At 40.1% G+C, this 14,848-nt stretch overlaps 1 protein-coding gene across 2 annotated transcripts; it reads left to right on the top strand.

The window, feature by feature from the left end:
• Nucleotides 1-4,557: 4,557 nt before the first annotated feature.
• Nucleotides 4,558-14,636, top strand: gpr156 (G protein-coupled receptor 156). 2 transcript variants are annotated; one of them, XM_055230645.1, is made up of 10 exons: nt 4,558-4,740; nt 6,775-6,923; nt 9,910-10,037; nt 10,140-10,257; nt 10,325-10,435; nt 10,511-10,636; nt 10,717-10,812; nt 11,377-11,613; nt 12,067-12,225; nt 12,737-14,636. In XM_055230645.1, the coding sequence occupies exons 2-10, from the start codon at nt 6,813-6,815 to the stop codon at nt 14,012-14,014; spliced, it is 2,364 nt and encodes a 787-aa protein (XP_055086620.1). In that variant the 5' UTR covers nt 4,558-4,740; nt 6,775-6,812; the 3' UTR covers nt 14,015-14,636. The 2 variants fall into 2 exon arrangements, with proteins under 2 accessions (XP_055086620.1, XP_033842709.1); XM_033986818.2 differs by lacking the exons at nt 4,558-4,740; nt 6,775-6,923 and adding an exon at nt 7,631-9,034.
• Nucleotides 14,637-14,848: the final 212 nt, after the last annotated feature.

Genomic DNA, 14,848 nt, shown 5'->3' on the forward strand with positions numbered 1-14,848 from the left:
ATGTGGCTGTTCTGGACTATGTAGATCTTCAAAGGCTCATTATGCACTTAATATGTAAACTAGATACATTAATTTGCTATTAGTTTGTATAAAAAAGTGGTTTGATTAAATTGTTATTGACTAAATATTGATGTCCATCCCAGGTCTGCTGCCTACCCATAAAAGTCACTGCATCTACTGAGTTTAATTGTTGTAATTTGGTAACCATAAGTGTGTTTGCTAGTTAAGTATTGTTGAGGATAGCTTTTTAATCTTTTCAACACAAAGTCATGATCGCTTTAAGGATAAAACAACAGCATGCATATCTTTGGACACAAGTCGCTGCGCATCAGCCTGGGGTGTCCTCGGTGCTGGTTCCAGGCTGGGGAAGAGACCAATGCTCAGCGGGTTAGGCCGGGCAGGTTCACCAGACTGGCTGCCCTATACTCTGTGCTCGAGGTCTGCAGCTGGTCTGACAGAAGGGCGGATATCTTGAGCCCACCTACTGCCACTCCCCACTCCATCTCATGTGAGCCCGGCCTGAGTCAGGTCTGGATTTGGTATTAGGATATTTTTAGGATTAAGATTTGTTTTTCTGCAATATCATACGTTTTCTGCATTTTACAATGAAAACAACATACAGGCCACTTCAAACATGATGTTGGTTTTCATCTGCCACATTTATCAGCAGCTCTCTGTGTATTTCAGGAGCTGTGTGTGTACTTCCGGAGCTCTGTGTGTATTTCAGGAGCTCTGTGTGTATTTCAGGAGCTGTGTGTATTTCAGGAGCTCTGTGTGTACTTCAGGAGCTGTGTGTATTTCAGGAACTCTGTGTGTACTTTAGGAGCTGTGTGTACTTCAGGAGCTGTGCACTTAAAGAGATGTGTGTACTTTAGGAGCTGTGTACTTAAGGAGCTGTGTGTAGTTTAGGAGCTGTGTGTACTTCAGGAGCTCTACACAGAGTCATGAATAACAGAAAAAAGGTTCATAAATGCCACGCGCCCTCTGGCCTCAAATATACACCAAAATATACACCCTTTTCGCCGTAGTGTCAGTACATGAGGAACATTGTGTCTTCCTCATGAATCAATAAAGTTGGACTAATCTGGCGACATTGACTATAGGGTCAAATACAGAGGAAACACTTTTCCTACAGCACAGTAAACTCTGCATTTTTTGTTCTTTGTAAACTCTTTATATTTGTTGTAGCCTAAAGTAGATGTAGGGATCAAAATGGGTGCAAGGATAGAACGTTTATGACACTTTATACTTTTTACTTTTTGGCTTTGAGCTCTGTGTGAGTGCCAGGCAGCTGTGGAGAGAAATGATGTTGATTGAGAATATAAGAATACAACCTGTGCATGAGCTCTTGTACTGTTTTGGTTGACTATAGCCTCGCAAACATAGCTCACACTTTTATTTCTTCTACAGGAAAAGATGAACATGTAAATGTATTAAGTGTTTTTTATAGGTCTAAAATGTCATGCATTAGGTGGCCTTGTTTTAGCCTAACCTCAGGACATAAATGCATGCGTGTTTAAATGTATCTTACATCACCCCTGACAGAAAATATAGCCCTAGTTTAAAGGTGTGCCATAGACAACTAATTATATGTCTCTGGGGTTTACTGTCTCCATGGAGATACTATTGCTCTGCCAGTGCATATATCCCACAGTTTTGCATTAAACTTATCTCTCTGCATTAAGGCAGCAACTAACGATTATTTTAGTTATTCAGTAATCATTTTGTCAGTTAGTGACTGTTTGATTAGTCAACTGCTATCAACTCACAACTATTATTTCCACTGTACACTGAAACTTTTAAAGTAGGTTTCATTTTCAACCAAATAAAGGTTGAAAGTGGTGACTTCGCAGTACAGAAGTTTCTGTATGTAATTTAGAACCTGTATAGTCCAAATAAAGATTACAATTATGAAAATAAAAATTAGTCATTTAACCATTGCAGCCTTAATCTATATGCTGACAAGCAGCTGAGGCCACCAGGCCAGGTCATATCTGTGGAAAGGCATGCATGCTCACAGTAAGAATGCATGTTTTACTATGTATGTAATTGAATAAATATAAGGTAGGTATTTCTAGGTTTACTCCTATAGCCTACTGTGGAACATCTTCATTTAGACAAATAGCATAGTAAATAATTTTCCATCAGAAAAGCTGCCTAGTGCCCCTTTAAAATAGTATAGCAATCAGGTAGGGTATTTTACCCAATAACCATTTTCCATGTATTGACTTTTTATCTGGTCGTGGTACAGCATGGGCCATATAAAAAATATAATAACTAAATTATGAAGTGAAAAATCAGTGTCAAAAGCACACATTCTCCAACGGTCCCTACACTGAGATCTATTTGTATTCGGTCTAGTCTATAGCTTGAACACTTCATTTTACTGGTAGCTATATATTTTCATTTATGTATTTTGCAGCATCTGTTACTTAACCACAAAATCAGCTCTATGTTCGCCCGGATGCCCCATTGCTGCTGTGATCCACCGTTGCTAATCCAGAGTCCTTGGCAACACAGCAGGAGGAGCTGCTGCATTACACATAGAGGATTTGTGTGCACTTACAGAGGGCAAACCTGGACTTGTCACAGGGGAGTGTCTTGGCCGAGTTTGGGACAGTGTCTTAAATGCACTTTGATCAAGATTTATTTACTCCCAAAAAGCCATTAGTATCTACCAAAACAGAGTCGTTTTTGTGGTGATTTGTCAGAGCTGGTGCCCCCATGCCAGGAAACAGCAGTGTCAGTGCTCAACAGGAAATGTTGTGAGACCAAAAACCCTATTTGTTTTGTCAGGTGCACACATCATGTAGTCAGGGTACAAACTGTTAGTGACACCTGTAATTTAAACATTTTAATGAGCAGCAGCAGCTCATTGTAACATCAGCAGAGCAAAAGGTTTATTGTTACATTCACCCTCTTCGTATCCTTGCCTTTGACTTCTGGCTTTTGACTAAACGACGCATGGCCAGTTCATAAAATATTCAGACCTGTAACATGAGATGTGGTACTGTCCACCTGCCACTGGAGGAGCCTATATTGAACCTGATCTCGAGGGAAACTTGATAGTGAGTGCCACGCGTGAGCTGTAACAGAGCAGACAGGCATTCAGTAAGTTCACATAGAAATGTTCACTGTGCAATGCTTTTCATATGCAGAAGATTTTAAAGACGATGTGATTTTAGTCCATATATTTTACAGATATCTTGAATTGTATTGGGGAGATTCCTGTTTAGTTGATGTGGAGCAAATTTGTTCTACAATGTTGTTTTTTTTCCCAGTTTCATCTAATGTAAGTAGGCCAACAAGTGATAGGCCACTGTGATCCATAACGAGTGAATATTATGCATTTGTTTATAGATAGATAGATACATATGCATTTTGGGACCATAATGTTTTATAAAAATTGGATACACGCATGGCACATAAGGAAACAGATAATGTGTAGAAACTAGGTTTTGTCAAATCAAATACTAATCAATACTGAAGCTTGTATCAAAAGTAGACACTATTTTGAGCAGGTATCGATTCAATGGGGGGCAAGAGACAGATTTTCCTACTGATTACATTGAATTTTCATAAGAAATATTCAGAAATTATATTCACAAATATTGAACCTGATCATTTATATTTGTGACTAGACCCAAGAACACGGTATGTTAAAAAATAAATCTACATTTTATCAATATTCATCCCCCCCTCATTCTCTGTATTAATTATTATGGACTGATTATTGATATTACTCATATAAATCGTAACACTAAAAAAAACATTCGGCAAAATTCAGCAAGTTAGTGACAGGATTCAAACTGTGGTGTGATAGGTCCATTGTCTGCATATGTATTGCTTTTCCAGCCATTGAGCCACACAGAGAAACCTAAGCAGCTTTTCATTTCTCATCAGTCATCTTTTTTCTTCCTGAATCAAGACCAACTTGTGTTTCTCTTCAGGACCGTTCACAGTTATTATGCCACAGCTGTCAAGCACAAACATGTCACAATTCTGGCATTTATGATTTATAGTCCTACTGTATGTAACTAATGAATATATATCCTTGTGCTCTTCCTCAGGAGACATTTCCCCACATGCTAAAGCTGCAACATTGACACTCCCCAATCTGGAATGACCGTGAGTGTTGGCTCTCACTATAAATCTCTGTGACGACTTAATAACACCTCTATCTTTGGGAACAAATGAAGATAACTGTACTTGCTATGAGCGAGAGTAAGAGTTTTTCTGTTTTGTTTTTTTTGGGGTTTTTTTTTAGAATATCACAATATCTGTCGTAATCAGGAAACTTAACTCCCTTCTGTTTCTGTTTCCATTAAAGCTGTTATTGGGTGATGTATTTGCACGTCCCATATGCCACCCAGTCCCTCGGGATACTGCTGGACTCACTCGGTCAAAAAGCCTGGCTACCCATGGGTCACCTCACACTCTAAAAACATTTGGTAAGTAGCTCAGAGCGCACAAAAGAAATGTACACTTACTTTCCCTCCTCCCTCCTCTGACTGACTCAGATGAAAACTCCTACCGTCACTCTGCCTTCTCCTCAGTGACAGGATCCTCACGCTCTGGACACTTTATGAAACTGTTTTTCCCTCCAAAAACCTGAACAAAATGGGACTAATGGAACTATGATACTTTTTACTTTTTGTTTATGGTGTTCTTCAAAGTTTACAAGATGGACCGGAGAGCGGGTCGAAGGGTTGGGATCCTCCATGTGCTGTGAAGATTCAGGTCTGACATCTTTTTAATACTAGACTGATACATTAAAATAGTTTTTTTTTCTGTACTGTACTATGTGCAATATAAGATGCTTCAACAAATCAGTATTATTATTTGTTTGCTCATGAAGACACAGGATTCTCTTTTACTTTCCAAAGAGTTACACTTAAGTTGTTCCTTGTTTCATTTAGCCAGTATATGTAACAATGACATGTTCTTTCACCACTAAAGTTGACTGATTTTATTCTTCCTATTATTTAGAACCTACCTTGGCTAAGTTTTACATCTCACGGTTTTCCTGTTGAATCAGAAAATAAGTAAATTATAAATGCACTGTATGCTCAGACAGAAGTTGAATGTTAATAATTGCATTCTAACTGAGCTTAGTGAAGAAAAACGTTTAAACGGATTACGGAGTGTGGAGGAATGTTTGAATATTGGCCCCTCAACCAGGCTTCAGTTCTGTCACCTTCCTGATCACCTCTATGCTCAGCTTAAAAAAGGCATACAGGGAGACTGACAGCACAATGAATGGGTTTAGGAGCTGGGATATCAATGCAAATCCCAACTGTGGCTTGGATTTTAGGAAATGAAAGCCCTGCTCAGAGGTGAGAAAGTGAAAGCTGTATGGTTCAGTCCCACCTTTATGAACAGCAGCTCCAAGTAGTAGGTAACAAACTGTCTAAGTTTACAAAAGACATTTCTAGACTCAGAAATATCAAAACATGTCCATAAAAATACACTTACACACTGAGCCCCATGTGACGGGACGTCCTACAACCTTTGTTAACCTCAGCAGGGTGGCTGTTCCCTCCTATGGAGCACATTTCTTACAAACCGGAGGAAATGCCTGTGTGCTGCGTTTTTTCCTGTGGGAAACAGAACTGTGATCTAAACTTGGAAAGTGACAAGACGACATGGGCTGGAATTGCACACATTTGATCGATAGGCCACTGTATTGTTTTGCAGACATCAGTGGACTTTGGCATGAAGAACCTTTCAACTCTTACAATGTAAAAATGATCAACTGTGTGTGTTGTTAGCCCACAGGTATGTTAGTCAGTACAGACAGTGATTGTTTCAATAACAAACTAGTCACCTGTCTGCCCCTCTCTAAGCGTCAGGTGGTCCTAACACTGTGAGTGACTCAGTGTGCTAGTTACAGCTCAGAATTGGCTGATCCACGCAGCATAATTAAACCTGTAACATGTCAGAGCAGCGAGGGCAGTCTCATAAAAATGCCTGTGGCAGCAATGACAGAACAGTGGGCGAAGGTGCGCTGTGGCTTCAGACTGGTATGATGACAGGGCTCATCATGTGGGCTTCATCACCACAGGTATAAGTGAAACTCTACACAAACAAAAATGTCCTTTTGATTACTCCATTCTCTGTATAAGAAAAACTGTTATCTAAGCCCTTGTTTGTGTGCCAGACTGAGCCATGACCTCCACCTCTTGATGTTTTTGTAAGAGCACCACTCTGTGGAGACTGCAAGCTTTACAACTGAATAAACCTTAACAAAGGCAACATATCTGATACTTTACGTTGCAATGCATTTTAGATTCATGAGTACAGCAAATATGTATGAAGAGGATAATACCTAAATCTGTTCTATTTTTACTTCCAATGAATGTCTTTTATTATTATTTTTAGTTTTAGTTTGCAACCTTCCTAGTGCCATATTGAACTCCAATACCCCTGTAACCTGGAATAAATGGACCTAGGTCCAGATTTGAACCTGCTTACTCCGCTTGGAGCACGCAGTTACTTCACATATTGGGGCCCATGAACTAGTGAGCTCTACTCAGAGTGAGAGGGTCAGACCAGTGCTGGCACAGTCCAGTTTGAATGTTTGCTTAAAGCTATCGCACTTTGCCTTTGTGGGCAGAGATAACTTATGCAGTTATGAGAGGACAGTAACCTTCAGACACTTTACAATCATCACTACATCTCAATAGTAAACTCAGTCAGGGTAGTTCATTTGTTGAAAATAAAGACATTTTATACAAGGAGTCTAAAATGTATTGTGGGCTTGTGTTGGTCCAGGATGTGTGTTTAGCAGTGGTCCCACTGGCAGCTGAGACATGGAGCCCAACTGCAGCACCCACTGTGACTCCTCAAAGTGCTCCATCCCCTCAGGCCTGAACAGTGCTGAGGCCCTCCTGGTCCTTCAGAGGATGTGCAGCTTAACCACGGTAACCTGGCCTATCTTGTTTGTCTGTCTTTGACCCCATGTGTCTCCCTGCTGGCCCTTCCCATTTCTGCTTTGACTCCTCCTATACGCTGTTCCCCTCAGTGTCAATATAACTGTCGCTATGTTTAGTGCTGTGTGTGGTGTCCTTTAAGAGACTGCACCGCACTCAGGGGAATGTCATTTACAAATACCTCAACCAGTAAGAGAGTAGTAACACCGGCAGGCTGCTACAGGCATTGACTAACAACACTATCACGGTAAGTTGCCTTGTTTGTCTATATGTGGGATAGAGTGGGCTAAATGTATGACTTGTAACTACATCATATTCACTTATTTAGGTGAAAAGGCATGAAATAATTGTAATGAAATATCTTTTGAACTGTTTTACTGGCATAAAAAAGCAAGACTAACACTAAACAGGTCTGATGTATCTTGTGTGTTTAGCAGTGGTCAGACTGAGTTATGAACAAAAATCAGACGAACAATCTAAACAATCTAGTCAATTCTTTATTGATAGTGAAAGTGTATTGAGGAGATAAAGGTAAATACACACCTACAATGTTTTGCACTTGTGTTGACACGAAGCACCTGTTTGACCACATTTTCACCATGATTATGGTGAGGCATAGGATTCAATGTAAAACTGGAAAAACACTTTTAGAGAAATTCCGCATTGCTGTACACATTTGTGATCACTAGTGTGCTGAGAATTTACATATATAAAGTAAGTAGAACTGTGTCCTTAAAAACCAAGGGTCCTGAAGTTTGTTATGGTTCTATTTATGTTGATATAAATATATCGGACTCAAAAGAGAATGTGTAATGAAATGAAACACCATAGCTTTGCTACTATAAATATAAATAGGTCAGAGGTATTTGGACCATATCATTAAAGCCTGCATTTCCCTCTTTCTACTCACAGCTATGGCTACGTTTGGCAGTTTGCTGTCGGAGGAGCAGCTCCGGTGCCCTATCTGTCTGGATCTGTTCAATCGGCCTGTATCCACCCCTTGTGGTCATAATTTTTGTGGGGACTGCATACGAGGATACTGGCAGAGCACTGACATGTCACTTTGCCCCATGTGCAAACACAAGTTCTACAAGAGACCAGAGCTCAAAGTCAATACCTTCATTGCTGAGGTGGCTGCTCAGTTCAGGACATCTAGAGCCCAGAACATTGAACTCAGCTCAGATCAAACTTCATGCAAAGTCTTATGTGATGTGTGTGTTGGAAGAAAGGTCCCGGCTCTAAAGTCCTGTCTGGACTGTTTGGCCTCCTTCTGTGAAACCCACTTAGAACCACACCACGTCCTGGGGACCTTTAAGAAGCACACCCTGATTGCCCCTCGCATGAACATGCAGGAGAGAATGTGTGTGAAGCATGAGAGGCTGCTGGAGCTGTTCTGCAACACTGACCAAACCTACATCTGCCCAGTCTGCACCCAAGAAGAGCACACCGACCACCACACTGTCCCCATTGAAGACCAGGGCAGAAAAATAAAGGAACAAATTGGAGAGTTAAACACTGAGGTAGAGAAAATGATCGAGGGCCGGATTCAGAAAATAGACATGATCCAAGAAGCTATTGAGCTCAGCAGAAACAACTCAGAAGTGGAACTCAAAGAAGGATTGCATATCTTCTCCAAACTCTTTAAGCTGCTCCAGAAAGACCAAGATGAGGTGAGGGAGGTTATCAACACAAAGCAAAGGCAAGTGGAAATCAATGCCAAAGGAGCTATGTTAGAGTTAGAGCAAGAAATAAATGATCTACGCCAGAGAAGCATCCAACTAGAACATCTGTCAAACATTGCAGACGATCTGTACCTTCTCAAGAGTTTTCCTGCTCTCTCCCAACTGCCTGTCACCAAAGACGGGTGTGAAACTGTCATCGAAAGTGCTGTTTACGTGGGCACTTTGAGGAGAGCTGTCCGGAAAGTGGCATCCAAGATTGATGAGACCGTTAAGGATGAAGTTAAGAGATTGTGCAGCACTGAGTTCCAGCGGGTGCGACAATACGCTGTCAATGTAACTTTGGACCCTGACACTGCTCATCCAAAGCTGGTCCTGTCAGAGAATATGAAGCAAGTCTATCACAATGATATTGCTCTTAATGTACCAGAAAATCCTAAAAGATTTTACCCCTGTGTGAGTGTTTTGGGCAAAGAGGGTTTCTCATGTGGGAGGTTTTACTTTGAAATTGTGGTGAAGGGAAAAACAGAGTGGGATATTGGAGTTGGACAGGAATCTATGAACAGAAAAGGAGGGAATACGTTGAATCCAGAAAATGGATATTGGGCATTGGGGATGAGGAATCCAAAGAGCTACTGGGCACTCAGTAGCACCCCCATTGCGGTGCCACTGGTCAGCATGCCACAGAGAATGGGAGTCTATGTGGACATAGAGGGAGGGCAGGTATCATTTTACAATGTAGATTCCGCCAGCCACATTTACTCTTTCACTGGTTACTCTTTCACTGAAAAACTATACCCATACTTTAATCCCCGTCGTAACCATGGAGGCACCAACTCTGCACCTCTGATTATTTCTCCAGTCTTATAAACTTGGACATAATCTGTTCTATTATCAATTTTCTTTTTTGCCTTGCACTTCAATTCAGCATTCAATAATTTACTGTACTTTTTTGCTTATTTTTTTGTTCACTTTTGTACCTTAAAAATGCTCAAAAGTCTTCCAGTCAATCTATAAACTATGGGTAATAGTACATTTACAATTGCTTAACTGACTTGTGAAATCCAAGGTTCAGGCTCATCTATTAAAAATAAGATGCGCTTTAACGGTTTCTGAATGTAATGTTTTAATTCTCTTATAACTAACATGTCTTAATGTAATAATTCGTTTTACACTGTGAAATAAAATCAATGTTTACAGACTGTTGTTGTGGTGTCCCTTTATATTTTTATTTAGAAAACATTTTTCGATTAACTCTGATAAATAGCATTATAAGCCATATTTCCAATTGCATGCAGATGGCTGTGGAGCTTCCCAGACGAGCATTGTCCCCAGTTCTGAGTGCTGTGGTTTGGACCATGTTGTCCTGTGGCATCCTGTTGGCGTGTGGGTTTTTCTTCTTCACAATGCGCTTTAAAAACAATAGGTGAAGTAATTATTATATTATTAATAAAATATAACACATATTTTACTATAGAGCCATTCACTTGAAGGGCCTTATCATGTAATTGTGTTTATGTGTCATCAGGATAGTGAAGATGTCCAGCCCCAATCTGAATGTCCTAACTCTATTTGGGAGTATCCTCACATACAGCAGTGGATTCTTGTTTGCGGCTGATGGACAGTATAGTGGAGTCATCATTCAGGTAAACCATAATGGAAAGACAGTAACATGTTTCTGAGGTGGTCTCATGCCCCTGTTTTGTCCAATAGGTTCGAATATGGGCTTTGTGTCTGGGCAGTACTTTGGTGTTTGGTCCCATATTGGGGAAGACATGGAGGCTGTATAGAGTTTTCACACAGAGGGTTCCAGACAAGAGAGTGGTATGCTAATATAACTTCCCAAGTTAATCATTGCTGTGCATTCAGATGCGTTAAGGTTACATGTCTTTTTTTTAGATCATCAGGGATATTCAGCTGATGGGACTGGTGGTTTTGCTAATCCTGATTGACATACTGATTCTCATGATTTGGAACATCACAGATCCAATCAAATGTTCCCATTCTCTGGGTGCTGTTGTTAAGGTAGTGATGACTTAATTCAGGTTCTTGTTAACTTTTGTGATTTGTTCATGAAAACAAAATCTTATGTTGTTAAACTTCAGATTGTGGAAAAAGAGATTTCCTACTCTCTGTCTCGGGTGCAGTCCTGCTCCTCTGTATACTCACATCTGTGGCTCATCATTATAGCTGTTCAAAAGGTAAGCCTGTCTGCACAGTATTACGCTGTCAACCTGTGGATGTTTTATGCTCAAACACGCTCTTGTTATGTAATAATGTCGCAGCAAAGGGGAAAATCAATATGGAAGCCTGGTGCAGAGTTTCAAGTCTCTACACTATTATTAAAGTTAGTTCATATCTATGTACAGACAATGTTTTATGGTATAATAATATTTACAATGTAGCCTTTAGCCATAGGCTCTGTTGACTTACAAACCCTATAGAATGCCTTGCTGTTTGTTAAAGGTGTGGTATGTAACTTTTCTGGTGGAGGATCTACCACCTGTTTTACTCCGTGGAGATGTTATCGCTTTTCTGGGAATGTTCCACAATATTGTATTAAATGTATCTACCTCCATGGCATGTTGTACCAAGGTATAGGTCAGATCTGTGGAGAGGCTTGCTCACTCACATTGAGATTGAGAAAATGTAATTCAAACATTCCAAGCAAAGTATTGATATCTCCACTGAGATAAACAGATGGTAGTATCCCAGAAAGTTACATAGTGCACTTTTAACTTAACACATTTCCTTTATGCCTTTAGGGTTGTCTCCTACTTTATGGAACTTATTTGGCCGGTCTCACAAGTAACGTCAGTCATCCTCCAGTCAACCAGTCGCCCACCATCATAACAGCTGTAACTCTGGTCACCCTGGCCTCCATGGTGGTCATCCCTGTGTACTTTTTTCTGCACAGCTGGCCCAACCTGGTCTACAGCGCAGTTGCAGGAGCCATCTTCATCTGCACTCTGGCAACTAACTGCATGCTGTTTGTCCCACAGGTAAGAAACTATGCATGATACTTCAAATATGCAATTAGGATGTCCCGAGGGAAGAGTCTCTTACATTACAAACATATATATATATATATATATATATATATATATATATATATATATATATATATATATATATATATATCATTTATAGTTATATAAATTATAGTTGTAGAGACACCTTGAGTTTCCTAAACGCTTGTCTGTCAGCGTGAGTCACACAGAAGGCGTTTATGAGTCAAAACTACGTAGCCTGCTGCTAACAGGTTTACAACTCTCCAAATTTCTGGCTCTGGTTTTATGTTTGGATAAAAGGGAGCATCTTAAGTGGGCCGGAAATATTTGAAGCATGACTAATACAGTCAATTGCACCTGGACCCATGCATGCTTCTTTATGCAATGTGATGCAATTTTTACTGTAGTTTATAAAGGTATTAAGTAAATTTTCCACCACTGCAGCTGACCCAGTGGAGGCAGTTTGAGGAGGACCAGAACAATCCAAATCAGATGGCAAAGTATTTTAGCAGTCCCAGCAAGAGCCAGGCTTCACTGTACAGCCAAGAGGAGATCTATTACCTGCTGGGAGAGAATGACTCCATGAAGAAGCTGCTTAATGAGGTACTGCATCACCTCTTTGTCAAGTGAATATACAAATCACATACTTGGGGTTGTTGCATACTCACTTAAATATTATACATGCCATTTTAAACAGTATGTTAATTTATTGTCAAATTATAGTGATTTTCAGGAACAAATCAAAACCCAAGGATTTTTATTCTAGTAACATTCAATTTAAAGATGTTCCACTATAGCCTTAAACGTGTCTATCTCCATGGAGACAAGCAGGTGAGGCCATGTTAAAAATCAGATCTGTGGAGAGGCATCCCTGCACACAGGATGCATGTTATTCAAGGTATTTATTTAAGCAATAAAGGCCTCGCAGTGGAAGATCACATGCACAGCAATAACATCTACATGGCAAGCACAATGTAACTCTTACCAGAAAAGTTACATAGTGAATCTTTAAAGTATCACTACTCACGTAAACTAATAGCATTGGTCCAAATAATAATGCAAATTACACATGAATGTATTGTATAAACTAAATATTGTGTCTTTTTATCCTTAGAAAAATGCAGTGATTGACAGTCTCCAGGAGCAGGTAAAAAATGCCAAGGAAAAACTTCTACGCCTCATGTCTGCCAGCCAGATACTTGCTCCCAACCTGGATCAAGACATGTCATCATCCACAACCAACCTCCACTCCTCCTCCACCCAGACCACAGAGCTGTTATCTGAGGACCCAAGTCTTCTTCAGAGGGACTGTAACTCCAGAAGCTCACCTGATACTCTGTGCCCTCTTCTCACTTCTTCTGTTTTACCATCTTCACCAGCACCCACATTACCAAAGCTGTCATCTCCAGTACCCGCCTCCTCTCCTATATTAAATGAGACTGAAATTTCTGAAGACAGTTCTATTGCTTCTCCAAAGATTGTGGAAAAAGCACCTCAAGTGTCCTCTGGATTACTCAGAACTGCAGAAGAGGCAGCTAAATTTGTCACATCCCTGCAACAACGCAGATTGTTGAACCCCTCCCTTGTAGAAGCTTTGAACAAACACAAAGATTTTACATCTCCATCAAACTCTAAAATGACTGGTTTTGTTAGCAGTGAGCAACTACAGGAGATACTTCAGGAACTGAGTGTGGATACAGTTCTGGAAACTACACTTAGATCTCCTGGGCAAATCTTCCCAGCTCAAACCAAATGTTCTGATACACTCTCCCCTCTTTCTGTGTGGAGCCAGCGTTCTCCTCCCGTGCCTGTGGTCTTCCAGTATCCAAGTATTTCTCCATATTCAATGAGGAAGCGTAGACCACCTTTTCATTCACCCAGAAGAGCCCTATCCCCTCATTGTTTCTACACCGGTGCAGACAGCGCATGTAGGAAAACCAGAGATGCATGCAAACCAAAGGATCAAGGACAATCGTGTGACCCCAGCACACTGCTTCAAGGAGAGGAAGAAGATGCTCAGAATAGTAAGACAAAAGAAGCAGAGGAACATGGCACTGGGAGAAAAGGTCAGAGGTTACATAGGTTTCCAGTAAGAATGTGTACAAAAGATGTGTGCTGTGATGGAGCTGAAAACCCAGGGAAGGAGACGAGTAAAATGTTTTGTAAAAGACACATTCGAGATTCGTCTGGATACTGGGACTCGGACTCCAGCAGTTCTACAGATTACTGCTACTACCACCGGCCCTACTGTGAATCCTGCCTGCAGCGTGGCTCCCTCACCACCTCAGATAGCTCCTCTGACTCAGACAGCGAGTACGAGGACTACACAGGCCTGTACTGCTCACCACACCCTGTAGTTTTTAAAGAAGACCTCAAACCTACTTTTGTATGATCACATTTACTGCACTTTATAATGACAGTGTTCAGTTGCAACCATTTCTGCTCCTGTTCCCCAAATCTGGGAATAAATAAGGAAAATGTAGCTGTGTTTGAAGAGATGTGAAATAGTTCCATGAAAAGTGTTGTCTTTGTACATTATTGGAATTCTGTCTTTATCTGATCATATCAAGAAATACATTGATATATTTTTCATAAAAAGTAAAGCTTAAGTGACACTAAATTTGACTGATATACATCCCCATTTCAGTGTGTATTTTCACAAAAACTACAAAATGTACTGTGAAAGCTATGACACTAGTATTTATTTGAATATTTATTTTTAAATATATTTGTTTGCAGATGTACTGTTAGCATTCATGCCATTATGTTTTAGATGTTTACATCTTAACAGAGGTTTAAACTTGACATACATTTCTTTCTTAAGTTTTGAGTTTATACTTATTTTTTCCATTCAATTTAATCAACACTCCTTTTCCTCTTACAACAATGTTTTTGTGTCACACTGTGTGTTACACTCTGTGCAAGCTTTTGGGGTTGAATTCAATCTGGAAGACATTCATCATAACTTTTTTCAGAACAATTTTCTTCTGTTGGACACAATTGTAATAAACTCCATTACATGTTTGACTCAAGAAGTTGACAATGGGTCGGTCTACTTTACCTTTTAATATTAAGCACTGATTAAAAAGTTTGAATCAATCATTGATTGGCAATTGCAATTATTATGTAAAACACAGTAGAGAGAGATAATTAGTCTAACTTTAGCAACTGGATAAAAAGGTCAAGAGCCTATTGTGTGTGTGCATGTGTTTATGCAGCAGATTAG

This window comes from Periophthalmus magnuspinnatus, chromosome 21 (assembly GCF_009829125.3).
Source record: "Periophthalmus magnuspinnatus isolate fPerMag1 chromosome 21, fPerMag1.2.pri, whole genome shotgun sequence".
In the NCBI taxonomy this organism is placed as follows: Eukaryota; Metazoa; Chordata; class Actinopteri; order Gobiiformes; family Gobiidae; genus Periophthalmus; species Periophthalmus magnuspinnatus.